The sequence below is a fragment of the Fundulus heteroclitus genome, chromosome 21 (assembly GCF_011125445.2).
Source record: "Fundulus heteroclitus isolate FHET01 chromosome 21, MU-UCD_Fhet_4.1, whole genome shotgun sequence".
NCBI lineage: Eukaryota > Metazoa > Chordata > Actinopteri > Cyprinodontiformes > Fundulidae > Fundulus > Fundulus heteroclitus.
The window spans coordinates 15,572,603-15,589,143 of record NC_046381.1 but is presented as its reverse complement, the minus strand read 5'-3'; the positions used below and the strand labels follow the sequence as shown (position 1 = coordinate 15,589,143).

Genomic DNA, 16,541 nt, shown 5'->3' with positions numbered 1-16,541 from the left:
TTAAAGCTATCCAAGTTTAATTAATACCTCAGAGTCAGCTCTACGTGTGTGAAACAGTAGTTCTTAATGTGCTGCTACTAAAAGGCTCGTTATTCCAGTGTGTTAGTCATGTAGAAATACCAGTTTAACAGCATAATTACACTGCATGAGGTTGAAGAACACTCAACACCTTTGTTGTTGTTGTTTTTTTTTTTTATCCCCGTAATGATTTATTTCTTTTTGAGAGTATTATGATGAAACAGTCGGACTTTCACGCAGCAAAGTACACAGCACTACACAGCCTGAAATACAACCATAAAAACGTCAAAAAGAGCAGCGAAAAAACAACAACACAAAAACAAAAACAAAAAAATAACTGCTGGCAATAAATAGACTGATCTTCTTAGATTTATATGCAATACTCTTCTGTACAGATGGTCTGTGGATTACAATACATCAACTGAACAATCTTCAGGGAAAGCCACACGGCTACACAGAAATCATGTAAACAGAAGAAAGGAAGTAACACACATATTTCATTTTTACACACACACACATCCACACACACACACGGTCAGTGACCATGCAGAGGATCCAGAGTTTGCCTATTCGAGGCGACAATTAATGAATACAGTACATCTTTCTCTTTTTACCTCCACAGTACGTTTCACACACACACTCGCACACTTGCACGTTCACCCACAGAGGATCACAGGAGGAGGAGGTGGTGGAGGTGGGGGGGGGCACATGACGTCTGGGCGTACACGGAGGTGGAATGTGCTCAGCGGCGGAGGAGGAGGCGAGCGATGGAAGGACCGGTGTGCGTCTATTCTTCCAACGTGCGGAAGGCGTTCTGCATGTCCTCCAGGAGCTGCGCGTACTCGCCTTTGATCTTGGCCTCGCCGTCCTTAACCGGGTCCTGCAAACGCACGCACAGACACCCAATCAGCACGGAGGCAACCGGGGATCCCCTTTTTTTCTACTCGTTCCACCCTCTATCATGGAAGTTGCCCATCCCTGTTTTAAAGAGGGCCACATTTTTTTCAGCACGACCATTGGAGGGCCACATGACCACGCACTTCAAATAATTGGATATGAAAGACGCTACAAATTATTCTCAATAAGAACAAATTTTAGATGAATTTATATCTGTATGTTTACTGCACCAACATATAACTATTTTCTGCATATAAATGCATTTTAATATGTCCTTAAGCAAAAGCCAAACCGTTTGCTTTAAAAAAAAATAGCAAAAAACGGAATTTAAACTCCTCCATATCAATGCATTCAGGAGCATGGGACATTTTAAATTTACAAGGAAAGAGGCATAAAACGGAACAGAACTTAACTCAAACAATAATGTGTCTATCCAGAAGCAGTGTGGGCTTTCTTACAATACTGAATGCTCTATAATTGTATTTCTGTTACTTTTTGATGATGCACATCTGTTAGCTTTTTATTCTGAAAAATCTAATGTCCCGTGCTCCTGAATGCACCATAGCTTTCTGACGCTCAGTTTCAAAACTCACGTCGGCTCTCACGGTTTATTGTTGTGTGTGAATGACAAGGGACCAAAAAAATAATCCCCATGTCCGTACATCTTCCCATTTTATCTGAAAAATGTGACTTTCTCGTCAAGTTTTCCCTTTATGCCACTGCTAGCGGCCATGGCTCTTGACTTTCTTCCTCGCTGTTGCAAAGCGGCCCGTGCCCGCTATTGTTTGGGTACGGCCCCCTATTGGTCAAAAGTATAATTACAAGTTGTTGTTTTTGTTTTTTCATTATTAAATTATTATTGATCTCTTCGCGGGCCGCACCGAGTGATGACGAGGGCCGCCAGTTGCCCATCCCTCTAAAATAATGAAGAGGAAATCCAGAGGGCTGCTTTGAAATCCCGCGAGAACCCTAAAACCGTCAAGACTCACCTTGAACTTCATGGAGCTGATCCTGTAGAGGACCTCTCCCATGTGCTCCCGGATCATGGCCCAGGTGATCTTGTTGTCGCTCTGGGCCGTGGTCTCCACCGCGTGCCGGGACATGTCGTAGAAGGCTATCATGTTGGACAGAATGCCCACCGTCTTGTAGAAGGGGCAGAACCTGAGGAAGAGGAGGAGGAGGAGGAGGAGGAGATTATCCAGTCACTGCCAACTAAGACAGAAAACCCTTAAAGGCCGTTTCACGTGCTCCGATCGCACGGCGTGGCGTTACCTGTCGTACGGGGTGTAACCGTTCTGCTGCAGGAAGTCGTCTTTGATCAGTTTGGCCACTTCCAGGGTGATTTTATCGGTTTCTGCCAGTGAAGCCTATCAAAAGGGGGAGGTCACGCTTTAATTCACGCTGAATCTCACGACGACGGCGGCGCTTGAACGAGCGACAATAATCTATTTCCCGGGGCTCACCTTTCCGACAAGCTGCACGATCTCCGCCAGGTCCTCCTCCTCCTGCAGGATCTCCTTCGCTTTGGTGCGCAGCGGCACGAACTCGGGGAAGTGCTTGTCGTAATATTCGTCCAGGGCGCGCGTGTACTTGCTGTAGCTGATCAGCCAGTTGACGGAGGGGAAGTGCTTCCTCTGGGCCAGCTTCTTGTCCAGACCCCAGAACACCTGCGGAGGGGGCGTGGCCCACAGCTTAGTGAGGCATCCGCAGCGGACAGAGGCGTCGCGTTTGGCCAGAGGGCGGCTGAGGGAGAGTTTAACCGCTTACCTGCACAATACCAAGCGTGGCTGAAGTAACGGGGTCAGAGAAGTCACCGCCAGGAGGTGATACCCTGAGAACGGAGAAAAAAGGGGTTTTTTCAAAACCACAATGTCCCACCACAAACCAGGGTTTCTACTAGGGCTGAACAATTAATCGCATTTTCAATATAATCGTGATTTAAAAAAAACGCATTTTCCAAATGGCAGAGGTCTGCAATTTTTGGCTATGTAACAATTAGAGAATTAGAAGCGTCCTTTAGGTGTCGGTAAAATGTTTGAAGTGGGTTCGCCTCCGCATGGAAGGGAAGAGAGTTGCAGCAGTGAGATAATCTAATTTTATTACTTGTTTTAAAGTTTGTATAATCATACATAGCATTAAGTACTGGTCAATCAGTTTAATACATAGACTTGCTTGTTGGATGGACTTTGCGCTTTATGTTCAACAAGGATTGATGTCCAATTAAATTAAAAGCTGTTCTCTTGAATAATATTCTGATCAATAGAAACATTAAAAGTTCATATTTAAAATAGTCCTTGTTTACAAACATCTTTATTTAGACGCCATTTTTGTTGCTTGTGGTTAATGCAGAGAAAAGTCAAAATTGCAATTTTGGTTGAAATATATTGTAGGCAGAAGGCAATCATTACTGCTCTGAGTTTAGATGCTGTGGGGCTTTTAGCAACTAATCCACATGGCGAGAAAACAAATTGATTTGTTGTTTGTATATATTTTAAAACATGTGATAAATTAAACTGTGGGGGGAAAAATTGCATTAAATCGCAATATTAAGAAAAAAAATCGCAATTAGATTATTTTCCAAAATCGTTCAGCCCTAGTTTCTACACATCTTATATAGGAGAAATTAATAACTTTTCCACAACTTTCAATACTTCTCAGTCTTTTATGTTTATTTCAAAATAAAAAAAAACATTCATGATGGATTTATGGCAGGTATGTGAACAGCAGAGCTTTACGGTACCAACAAAAAAAATTAAATAAACAGAAACTGGGAGGAAGGACTGAAGAAAGAACGAAATATAAAGGGCACAGGGAAGGAATCAGACCAGCACACAATGAAGGAATAACGGGAGGATGAACACAAGGAAGGACATAAAAAAAGAAAAGGTATTACATAAGACAAGAAGGAGACAAGGAATCAAGGAAGCAAGACAAGAATGGAAGCAGGAAACAAGGAAGGAAGGGAAAAGAAACAGAATACAAGGATTAAAGGACACAAGGAAAGGAAGGAGGGAGGACACCAAGGAAAACAATAGATGCAGGACACTAGGATAGAAGGAAGGGAAGTAAGAAAAGAAGCAGAAAAGAAGCAGAAAACAAGGACAAGGAAAGAGGAATGACACAAGGATAGAAGAAAAGAAGGGCATTATAAAAGTAAAGATAAAGGGCACGAGTAAAACAGGACAGAATAATTGGGAGGAGGACACAAGGATGGAAGGAATGGAGCCAGGACACAAGGTGGGAAATAAGGAAGGGATGGAGGCAAGACGAGGAACAATTGAAGAAATAAAAAAAAACAACAAAGGACATAAGAAAGTTATAAGGACACAAGTTATAAGGATAGAGGGAAAAGGGAATGATACAAGGAAGGAAGGAATGGCGGAAGGCCACAAAGAAAGATATGAGGAAAGGAAAGTAGGACAGAAGAAAGGATGGATTGTATTAATAAAAGAAAAAGGAGGCAGGACACGGTGAAGGGTTAAAGGAGAAGCAAAAGAAATAATGACACTAGGACAGAAGGACGAAGGAAGGAATGGAAGCAGGACACAAGGAAAGTAGGAAGGATACAAGGAAGGGCAGTAAAATGCTAGAAATTAAGGGGGACAGGAGGTCCCAGGGAAGGAAGGACAGCGGGTAAAACATGGATGGAAAAACAGGAAGGAAGGAAAGACAAAAAACGGTGATAGAGGTAGAAACATAAGATGAGAGGAAGAAACGAAGCAAAAGCATGAGGGAGTGAGGACAGACAGAAGGACACAAGAAAGCAAGAAGGACACAATATTTATACAATTGGGGAATAAAATGAGGAAATTCCGATATATTTCCATCCCCTTGTTGTCTCTATCCATACTAAAACTAAAACTCCCTGCCTTTTAGACCGTGGGAAACCTGCGTCGCCCTCTAGTGACACGAAGCTGTACTCACGCTCCAACAATACTGACGCTGCCCTCCCTCTCAGGGTTGCCCAGACACTTCACCCTTCCTGCTCGCTCGTAGAAGGAGGCGAGGCGAGCGCCCAGGTAGGCCGGATAACCGCTGTCTGAGGGTGGAAACACAGATCACAGCTGCATGCAGTTATCCTGCTTTCATGTCATTCAGCTTCAAATACTAAAGGTTGAATGAAAAAAAAATTGCTTAATCTGACAAACTATTGCTGAACGTTAAGCAAGAAGCATCAGAAGTAAAACTGCAAGAGCTGCAATTCTTCCCCTTGTGAGAAATGTACACATCGGCATCCACTGGGACACATCACCATGTGCTTTATTGAGAGGTTAAACATGAGGAAGTGAAAAAAAAAGGAAAAAACTACAGTCTTTCATAATTTTATTGAAATATGCACAAGCTTGTTTCACATTAAACACTACAACACACAGAAATGCCCTTTAATAGAGACACTAGGGCTGCAACTAAAGATTATTTTTATAGTCGACTAATCTATCGATTATTTTTTTGTATGATCTCCACCATCACTTCAGTCTCTTTTAAGATATTTTGACTCACCCGTTCCTGTCTGCACACCTTTGAACGTGTCTTTATTGCCTCTTTTTGTCACTCTTTAGAAATTATACCCCATAAAATATTCATTTTAAATTTAACTGACTTAGTTTATTTTTAATATTGTCTGTATTAAGTAGGAACATATTCCCAGCTCAGATTTTATTCATTTCCAAATAACTCACGCTGTAGTCACCGTTAATTAATAAACTAGCATTGAGCTTACTCTCAACGTAATATCAGTGAAAATAAACACTGAAACAGCTGGAGAAGGCAGTCAAAATGGACATGCATTTCTAGCACTGATAACCGAGCAGATATTTTTACAAGTTAATCTCCCTAAAAACCAAATCAAAAATAAAATTAGTGCCTCTTTCGGCCATCAATGGAGCACAGGTGTCACTACCGATCGTACATGAGCTCTTTCGCTGCGCGACATAGAATAATTCCGTGATTTGTTTTCTACTTTAATTTTTTTATTTTTCGACGGGGTTTTTGTTATCTTTGATTGCAATAATGCATATCTAAAAAATTAAACAAAGAAAACATAAAAATAATTGTGTTTTTTTAGCAAAAAGATTCCCATTTGAATAAAAATATAAAACATTTAAATACATAACCCCAGTATAAACTATATAGGAGTAAGAAATTGATTTGAATTTTTTTAGTTTAAATTTTTGAATTTATTTAGCTATTATGTATTTTGTGCTTATAATGTAATAAGGAGCCTTGCTGTGTTGTTCTTGATCCCATAAAAATAACGTCTATAATATAGGTCTTCTCTAGTTATGAGTGTAACCGAGGCGTAATTTCTTAATCGATAATTTAACTTCTAATAAAAAATGTTTAGAACAAATTTTTGGAACAAATCACGTATAATATGGATAAGATTTTTCCAGTCTGTTGACAGCAATAAACACAGTGCTCAGACAATACAGATAAAGTGCAAGATAACTTCGACGGATGCTGGGCTATCGAGTGACGTCAAGCATACAATGAGGAATTAAACGTATCATTTCTTTCAGAAAAGTCTTAAATTTATTACGATATAGTTGCATTTTTAATGATAGATAGAAATAATTATTTTCAGTACCGTAATTACATTATTTTTTTGGCGAACCGGAAGTTATTCTGTTTGCGCCTGCGCAAATGAGCTGATGGTATGGATCGTGCTACCGGTACGGATCGGGTAGTGACAGCGGTCAGTCCCGGTGCTCTTTGCTTAGCGGATAACTGACACTACACTGCCCCCTGCTGCAGCCCTAGAGAACTGCATGTGATTTAAACTACCACTGAGAAATATTAAGCCCGCAGCAATAATTATATATTTTAAACAACGCATCGACAATTTTTCACAAATCGACACCGACGATGACTTTGACTAATCGCTGCAGCTCCGGTTGCCACCATCACTTCTTTTAACAAATACAGAAGGGGAGGGTTTTTTTTGGTCTCTTAAATGCTGCTCCTGTGTATTCTCTAGGTTTGTGTGGCTTTTGAAGGTTCGTGTGTTGCTTTGCGCCGAGCCGAGCCTTTACTCTCAAACTTACCAGCGGGCATTTCTGCCAGACGCCCTGAAATCTCCCTGAGAGCCTCGGCCCAACGCGAGGTGGAGTCGGCCATCATGCTCACGTTGTACCCCATGTCCCTGAAGTACTCGGACAACGTGATCCCTGCAGAAAAAAAAAAAAAACATTATCATTCTGTTGCCCAAAAGTAACAATAAAAACAGAGCCTATGTGCAATTGTTGCTCGTGTTTAGTCTGCCTTGTAAAAGTATTCACACCGCTTGAACTTTGCCACGTTAGAGCCACAAACTTTGGTGTATGTTCATGAGACCAACAGAAACTAGCTCAGAGTTTTAAAGTGTGGGGAAAAAAAGCAAAGCATTACTTTTCTAATTTTTTTCCAATTGGGGAAAAAAAAAGGACATTTGTGTCCATTCTTCTTTGTCATAAAGCTCAAGATCAGCCAGAATAAAAGCACAGCATCTTCAAAATCTCATTTTTAAAGATTTAGTTCTGGACTTTAACTAGGCCCTTTTAAAATGTCAATTTGCTGTTAACAAAACCAATGTGTTGTAGCTCTGGCAGTATGCCCACACTGCAAAAACGGATCTAAAAATAAGTAAAATGTACTTAAAATGTGTGTTTTTGTCCTAGATTTAAGCAGGTAAATAACAATATTATCTGCCAATGGAATGAGTATTTTGACCCCTAAAATAAGATAATTAGACATCCTGCACTTGAAATAAGATGATGGAGATGAGTTGTCCCCATTTTAAGTGCAAAAGTCTTATTCCATTGGCAGATCATCTTATTTACCTGCTCAAATCAAGCACAGATACACTCATTTTAAGAAAATATTACTTATTTCTAGTTCCGTTTTTGCAGTGCAGGCTGGTTGCCCTGCTGGGAGGTGAACCTCGGCGCCAGCAAGTCCTCTGCAGGTTTCCTACAAGGGTTGTCTTTTAGTTCAGTCACTCTCATCATCTCCCACCAGCTTCTCTGTCCCCACTAAGCAAAGAGCATTGCTGCAGGATGACGCTGCAAGCTTCCAGAACGGCAATGGTGGTTTCAGAGTACGGTGCAGTGTTCATTTTCCAGGACCCTCAGGTCTTTTTATCAAAAAGTTTAAATGTGGTCTGAGCAGAGCCCCTTCTTGCACAGGTTTGCTGTGTCTCCTACGTGGCTCGTGTCAAACTTTAAACTGGACTTATTAACGTCTTGCCACTCTTCCATCGCGGCCAGTCCGTCATGTTGACAGATTAGTGCACCTGAGCCCTGGACCTGTACAGCTCCTCCACAGTTAACACGAGTCTCTCCGCCATTGCCCCCCCCCCATCACTTTAGATTAACGGCCTCATCTCGGTCGATTTGCAGTTTTGTCGTACTCAGAAGACAAGCACACTGCAAAAAAGGAACTAAAAGTAAGTAAACTTTTCTTTAAATGAGTGCATTTGTCCCTGATATGAGCAGGCAAGCTTAAATGATTTGCCAGTGGAGTAAGATTCTTGCACTTAAAACAGGATAAACTCATCTCCATCATCCTATTTCAAGTGCAGTATGTAGAATTATCTTATTTTAGGGGTACAAATACTAATTTAATAGGCAGATAATATTATTTACCTGCTCAAATCAAGGACAAATGCACTCATTTGAAGGAAATTTGAGTTCCCCTTTTGCATTTCAGAGCTATTTTATAGCTTAACGGTGATTTAACCCTCTGTACCTTCTCCCTGACCTCTCTGCTGTCTTCCTTAATCTTTGTGATGCTGTTCGTCCATTAATGCTCGCAACAAAACATAAACACTGGGATTAAATTACACTCAGGGGGACTTTGCTAACCAATCAGGCCACTTCTAAAGGCATTGGGTAGCAATGGATATTTCTTTTAGTCCATCCTGCTAATTTCTTTCAGTCCATAACATGAAATACGTTGAAGTTTTTGTGGCTGCAATGTGACGAACTCTAAAACCAGTCCAAAAGCAACGCTCAGAACAAATCGGGGCTTCACCTGTGTAGATGGAGGCCTCTCTGGCAGCCACGGGCATGTTGGAGGTGTTGGCCACCAGCGCCGTCCTCTTCATGATGCTCTCCGTCTTTCCGTCCACCTCCATCGTCAGCTGCCGATATCACACACGGCACCGTCAGTTACGCCGAGCCTTTTTGGGACGGACGCTCGGCGGGAAAAAAAAAACGCCTGCACTCACCTCGGGGAAGTCTCGCAGCACCTCCGACATCTCGTTGCCGCGCTCCCCGCAGCCCACGTAGATGATGACGTCGCTGTTGGAGTACTTGGACAGCGACTGGGAGATGACGGTTTTGCCGCAGCCGAAGGCTCCCGGGATGGCCGTGGTTCCTCCTTGCACACATCTTTAGACGGGGTAAAAAGAAAGGACTCGGGCTGAGAGAGCCTTTTTCAGGACGTCTTAAATGGAACGCTATGAGAGAGAGGGTGGGCGGCTAGCTTACGGGAAAAGGGCGTCCAGCACCCTCTGTCCGGTCAGCAGCGGGTGATTGGCGGGCAGCTTCTCCGTGACAGGCCTCACCTGCCTGACGGGCCACACCTGCACCATGGTAAACTTCTCCTTCACGCCCTCGAACTCCAGCTCCATCACCACGTCCTGATGCAAAACAGACGGACGGTCAACACCTAGCGAAGGCCGACGGACGCCCGGTCGAGACCCCCCCCCCGCCCCCCCTCGGTTTGCCGGGCTTACGGAGATGTCGTAGCTTCCAGGCGGAGCCACGTAGGTCACGGTGCCCCTGTTCTTCGGTGGGAGCATGATCTTGTGCTTGATGAGGGAGTTCTCGTAGACCATGCCGTAGATGTCTCCGCCTGTGATGTGACTCCCAACCTGACGTGGAGAACAGGGGAGGTCAATACAGCACACGTTGCCGCGTCTAAACAACGTCTGAGACGAAAGTCGTACCCGCAGGTTCTTGCTGGGGGTAAACTCCCACTTCAGGTCTCGGTTGAGGGCGCCGATGTTGACGCCTCTGGGGATGTAGATGCTCTGCGTGAGGTCATTGATGTCCTTTAAGGGTCTCTGGATACCATCAAAGATGGAGCCCATGATCCCGGGACCCAACTCCACAGAGAGAGGCTTCCCCGTCCGCAGCACGGGGTCTCCCACCGACACGCCGGCTGAATTTACGCTCAGGAAAACAAACAAAACATCTAGAACAGGGGTGTCAAACTCATTTTGGTTGAGGGGCCGCATACAGCTTAATCTGATCTCAAGAGGGCCACATGAGTAAACTCATTGCAAGATTAAATAGAACTAATAAATGTGGACTTGTTGTTGATTTTTATATTAAATTAATTTCACTTTTACACAATATATTATGAATAACCTCAGCGTTTTTAAGAAAAGTATGTGCAATTTCAACAATACTTTTACTGAGTTAAACATTTACTTGTGCATTATGCATAAGAACTGATCACAGTGATTGGACAATGTTGAAAACCATTTATTCACCTTTTTTGGAACTTAAAAACACTGTCCTGCATGACAAAATACATCAAACAGATAAAAATTAAGAAATGATTTAAATTTTTCCACACCTGAAGCTTAATCTGCTAATTAAAACACAGCGCCCCTCGTGGACAATATAGGAACTGCACATTTTCAATTAAACAAAATACATGTTTTTTTTCAATAATTGTTTTATCATTCTCTTCCTTTTATCTTGTCCACTTGTGAAAGTCAAATCTGATGAGCTCTTTGTGGCATCTTATTGCCACATTGCCAGACAGGACACTGGGAAAAAAAAAAATAATAATGGTAATTTTTTTTTTTTTTATAATGATAATGCATTTAGCCACAGGGCCGGACTAAATTGTTCGGCGGGCCGGATCCGGCCCGCGGGCCGTATGTTTGACACCCCTGATCTAGAGCAAGAATATAGTACGCGCACCACGGAACCAGATGGACGCAGGCGAATAGCAAAGGATACACGTCTCCTCGTAGACCTGGATGGTGGCCATGTCTCCCTCCAGCCTGATGATCTCCCCCACCAGCTCGCAGTGGCCGACACGAACCAGCTCGTACATGGCCGCTCCCGCCATGGCAGTGGCCGTCACCACTGGGGACACGATGAAGACAAAATAGCATCTTTGAAGAAGATGAGCGTGAATGGATCTGATGGCGCGCCACATTGGCACGTCACATGGCCTTGGATCAAACAACTGGGTTTTAATTCTAGCTTCAGCTAATAAGTTGCTCTGACGCATCTGTGCAGAACATTTATTCATGTATAGCACATATACATGACTAAATGTGTTTATGTATATGTCTATTGAACATATTCCTGTTCAATAGACACTGTTTCAGTGTCTATTGAACAGGAAGTAGTCCCAGCATAAAATCGAATAAATCTTCTTGCATGTATAAATCAAGCGGAGCGCTGTGGCAAAAGCAGTGAGGCTCCCCTTGTGAAAGTATTAAGAGAAAAAGAAGAAGCTGAAAGATGGTTTCCTCAGGGTTCAACTAACAGCTGAGGAGCAGGAATATTACAGAAGTCTAGAATATTTGCTACAGCTGCAGCTTTGAGGGAAATTATTTGTTGTTAGCAATAAAATGAATTAAAAAAATCACACAAATACTTTTCCGTTTGTTTAACTCATTCACATTTTGACACATCACAAAATGCAACGCGTCTTTCTTGGGGTTTTATGTGACGGACCAACATGCAGTAGTGAACAACAGGAGTGGAAGGAACATAATTCTCTCCATAAAAATCGCGAAGAGGGGCCACATCTGTATTTACCCCCCTCCACTCTCTCCGAGACCCTCAGATAAACTCTAAGGCACCCAACTGCCTTGAAAAGTCACACAGTGAGTAAGTAGTCCACTTGTGAAACGAAACTCAGTGCACAGGCAGCTGTTCTGCGAATGACCCCAAACACTGCAAGAATACGGCTCAAAACTAATGAAGCGCGGCCGTCCAGCTACACTGACCGGCCGCGCAGAGAGAACGTTCACCAGACAAGCGGAGGAGCTGCAGAGATCTAAACTAAAGGCGGTGCAATTCACAAAGGGGGCCTTTATAGAAGAGTGGCAGGAACCTAAAGTCACTAAAGGTTATGGTTAGCCACAGGCTCTGTGGGGAAAACAGCTCGACAGAGTCTATAAAACATTTTAGAGCAAGGGGTGTCTCACTCATTTATATACTGGGCCACTTTAGCATCATGAAGTCATTATAAGGGCTGGCTGCACCTGTATAAATGACACTTTTGATTTCATAATTTCATTTCAGTTCACAGAAAAAGTGTTAAAAACTTGACAGTAACATAAAACTAGCACCCTTAGGCCCAGTTTAAACAGTTTATCTGCAAAAAAAAGTTCATATTACGGTGAGTTACACTTTAAACTCATCATTCTTGCGTCACTTTTTTTGGACATTTCTGGGTTATTTTATTGTGTTGTGGAAAAACTGACATCTAGTGGCTGTACGCTGTTACTACACAGTTTAAAAAAAAATCCAAATTTGCTACAAGAGGCAATGTTTTAGCTACTTTATACACTTTAAAAGGATATACGCCTCAACTTTCTGACATGATATGCCTTTTGTAATCCTTGAGGACCGCGTAAATTGCCTTGACGTGCCGGATTCGACCCGCGGGCCTTGAGTTTGACATGCCCCGACGCTACAGCTACAATCAAAGTCCAGTTCATCCACAATCTACAGCATGGTGTGCATTTCATGTGCACATACAGTCTGCATCCAATCTGACTGAGCTGGAGCCGTTTCATGGGTCACTGACTCGGCCTCTACTTGTAGATGTGGAAAGCTGCTGGAGACGCACCTCTGAAGACTTTCAGCTTTAATTACAGCAACATGTGATTCTTTAAAAGGTTTCACTCAGAGAGGTGAAACAAACGCCCACCAGACCTAATTATGTTTTGTGGAAAGAAAAAAACGTTCACATTTCATGTTCCTTTCACATCGCAATGATGCTCTACTTTTGTGTTGGTCTGTCGCGTGAAATCCGTTAAAGTTTGAGGGCAAACTGTGGGGAAAAAGGTTGAATGTATTGGCTAGGTAGCGTAGTTAAACACTATCTTAATCTAACATTACACTACACCACATTTAGAGCCCCGTTACAAGTCTTTGTTCAAACTCAGACGCGGATAAATATGTGAGTCTATGGCGGCCGACCTGGTCCAGAGACGCCGTGAACATATCCAAACTGGCTCTCTCGCTCCTCATCCCTGATCTTAGGCAGCTTGGACGTGTCCATCTTCACCGGTTAGTGTCCTGACCTGAACAACAGGGAGGCAAGAAAGAAAAAAAAACTGTTAAATTTCTTACAAATACGTAGATTAAATTCATTATCTCAAAACAAAAACAGATACCGACTGTGAACTCGATCAATGCAAACTTAAAGACAAAAATAAACTAAAATCACACAACATCTGAATTATAAGCTTGGGCTTTTATGGCATTCCTATCATTTTGCTAAACTGCATAAATAACATTTATGGTTAAATCCTTTGCTGCACAGCCCAGGCAGCAGCAGCCCAAGCTGTCAGCAGTCGTGACAATCCCATCCCCCAATGCAGCCGGCTCCTCACAGTTAACCCCGGCTTTACAACAACACCGTGCAGGAACCGGGTTTGTCTTGAGTTAAGCAAACACGATGAGTCTGCAGTTTTTTTTTCTATCTTTGCACCCGCTGATTCCTGCTCTCGCCCTGCGTCCTTTCGTGCCCTTCTTGCTGATGATGTACACATCCAGCTACTCTTCCTGCTCACGCCTGGCTGCTCCGACCATCTGGGTAGGAGTAGAGCAGCGCCTCCTAAAGACCAGCAGGGGAACTGCAAGAGTCAAACCTCCGCTTTCCTGACGTCTATAGGCCTGAAAACAAAAAAAAAAACCTGCACAAGAAAAGGATGACTAAAACTTAAACGCCAAGGTAGTAATGAACTGGATGTTGCGTTTGTTTGGGCTGAAGAGAAAGCATCAGAGCCTGAGTCTCACAGCACCCAGTTAGATGAAAAGGTGTCGTTTCAGTAATCGCTGCATAAATAAATGTGCAAACGTACAATGTTACATCAGCAGATGTCTTTGTTTAATTTCTCAAACAATACGACTGGCTTAGAGCACAAAAAAGCTCCATCACCATTCAATGCTCAATGCACTGGTGCATCCAGGAAGACATGGTCCTCATCCCCAACAGAGCCCCGCTGTTCAAACTAATGTTGCGCGGATGCCATTTTTTGTCCCCGATACCATCTGTTTGAAATTGATGTGTGTGTGTATATATGAAGAACTGCATACTACTTAGGGTAGTAGAACTTTTTATTGCCTACCTGGAATGGGTGACAATAGCTGAATAAACTTTCGGCTCTCAAAGGCCAAAATAGTGCAACATTGGTGAAATTATAACATGTATAATAGTAGTGCAACAGTAAGACAGTAAAATTACATTAATAATTGATTAATCACTTTTAAACCCTGAGTTTTGGCTCTCAAATGCTAAAATAGTGCAACTTTCATGAACTTATATAACATGTATTATACTAGTGGGGAGAGAGAAGGCTGCGTTCAAGTGACATACAAACATCAAAATGATATCGGTGCCCTATTTGTTGGTACTCGGCGATACTGATACCACCATTTTAGTGCTGGATCGGGGCCCCGTCTGATACTGGTATCGGTATCGGTGCAACACTAGTTCAAACCCCGTCGCTCCCATCTATCCCACTGATTTTAGCTGCAGTCTTTGGTTTAACCCGAGCTCAATCGCCGTCTTCGGGCCCGGTTTGTTGCGCAATAACGACTTTTCAAACTCGGCTTCGATTTTTTTTTTTAACTTAGCTCAACCATGACCAGAGGACGTCTCCTACAGTCCTGTGCTCCAGATCGGCATAAAGTCCTTTTTTAGGCAACGACAACAACACACAAACCTTGTAATGAGATTTCTATACTTTGGTTCCAATAGTTGTTCTACATAACATCAAATCTTTTTGACAAGACAATTCAGATAAAAATCATTTTCTCGTTATGCTTGAACATTATGATCTATGAAGCAGGACTTCAGCCTTCACTGGGTCATATGATAGTGGCACATGACTGGCTTTCCACACTTTTAAGGAAGTGGAAAATGAGCACAGTGCTAGACTGGGAAGTACATATTTGAGCTGTGTGGAAACTCTGGAGAAGCTGCGCCTCCTGACAGCAGTGGATCCCCAGAAAGAAAGAAAGAATAAATAAATAAATAAATCACAATTATCCACAGCGAGTTGGATAATCAATAACTAATCAGAAAATGGGGTAAAAAAAATTATCGCTGTTGTCCAGTTGTACATATTAAGAAAAGAGGCACCTCTTCTTCACCAGGTGTATTTTTTTTTATGTGTGTGTTTACATATTTGTCAGATATATGTGAGGTGGTGACGCAGAAGGCGGTAACACGTTGGGGTAAACAGCACAGCCCTGTAAGATGATCCATAATGTAATTTCTCAAAGCAAAGCCCCGTGTAAACACTAGCTGGTTTTAATGCTCAGGAGGAAAAAAAAACGCATCGACGGTGTGACGATGCTGCATCTCCAGCTTTGACTTCATTGCTGTCCGTCGGACAGGTTGTCCTCCAAATGATTAAGCTAACTGGATCTATTCACACTGCAGGGAGAGTCTGGAATCCGTGGAGTTTAAACATAACAAACAGGATTCGGCTCTGTAAAGCCCGTGTTAGCTGGTCTGTGGCTGTATGTCGGTGTCTTGGACGCCTCTGTCGGCCTGGTTCAGAAAGAATTTGCTGCCGCTACCGTTTGGGTCGCCACGGCGCAGCTAAGCAGTTTTTTTTTTTTTTTAAACACCCTTCTCGCACAGCAAAACCGTATCTGTTTCCAATAAGTAAACCACCGGAACCAGTATAAATATATAATATGCAGATATCTTTACCGTCTGATCTTGAAGTGCTCGTTTAATGTCTTGCCTCGAAGGAGAAAAGCTCGCGACTGCGCTGCGTGACGGTAAGCTGAGGTCAGCTGACTTCATTCACTCACCGTGTTCGTTTTTTTTTACTGCAAGGCCCTGCAACTGGCGCCATTTTGGATCCACCCACTGTAAGAGTGATGGGAATTCCGTGACTCTTTTGGGATTCGAATAATTTGGTTCGAATCACCATGTTCAGAAATGTTAGTTTCCGCGTCCCTTTCATTTAGTACCAGTTTTAGATATTATAATTGCCCATAATTGTTTTCATATTTAATTAGTATTTTGCTCAACAACCGAAATTATTTAGACAAAACCCTGCTCCAGAAGTCAGAAGTTGTCTATCTTCGTTCATGTAATGAGCTAAAATATTAAGACGACTCGGTCACGAACGGCATAGGGAATCGACGCAAGGAGCTCGCGGGTGTGAGCCACTACGGAAGACGATTTGTACCATTTGACCACAGCAACAACATTTCACATTATATAAATCAGAACTATCTTTATTTGGCCATTATTGTGTGCACAATCATGGAATTTTACTTTGTTTACAGCGCTCACAGTATACAGGCATTTGGTATACATATATAAAGTGTATGTTTTTAAATATGTTATATTTAGGAGATTTAATGTCACGATTATGAGATTCAAAAACATAAGTAAAATGCAAAACGTTAATAAAA

The 16,541-nt window shown here is 42.5% G+C and overlaps 1 protein-coding gene across 2 annotated transcripts; it reads right to left on the bottom strand.

Annotated features, from left to right (window-relative positions):
* Positions 1-177: 177 nt before the first annotated feature.
* On the bottom strand, positions 178-15,919 carry atp6v1ab (ATPase H+ transporting V1 subunit Ab). Of its 2 annotated transcripts, none has more exons than XM_036124766.1 (15): positions 13,493-13,511; positions 13,077-13,180; positions 10,872-11,000; positions 9,845-10,059; positions 9,632-9,769; positions 9,384-9,535; positions 9,122-9,284; positions 8,926-9,034; positions 6,960-7,082; positions 4,840-4,954; positions 2,683-2,746; positions 2,379-2,582; positions 2,188-2,282; positions 1,905-2,076; positions 178-898 (listed from the first exon to the last, which is right to left on the bottom strand). In XM_036124766.1, the coding sequence occupies exons 2-15, from the start codon at positions 13,156-13,158 to the stop codon at positions 806-808; spliced, it is 1,854 nt and encodes a 617-aa protein (XP_035980659.1). In that variant the 5' UTR covers positions 13,159-13,180; positions 13,493-13,511; the 3' UTR covers positions 178-805.
* Between the last annotated feature and the right edge of the window lie 622 nt (positions 15,920-16,541).

Excerpts from the sequence above, each read along its gene's own strand:
- atp6v1ab (XM_036124766.1), bottom strand. The coding sequence starts at position 13,158 with ATGGACACGTCCAAGCTGCCTAAGATCAGGGATGAGGAGCGAGAGAGC. Across the intron at positions 7,083-8,925 it reads AGAGGCCTCCATCTACACAG|GGATCACGTTGTCCGAGTAC; the intron begins GTGAAGCCCCGA and ends TTTTTTCTGCAG. Across the intron at positions 4,955-6,959 it reads TCTGGCAGAAATGCCCGCTG|ACAGCGGTTATCCGGCCTAC; the intron begins GTAAGTTTGAGA and ends TTCCACCCTCAG.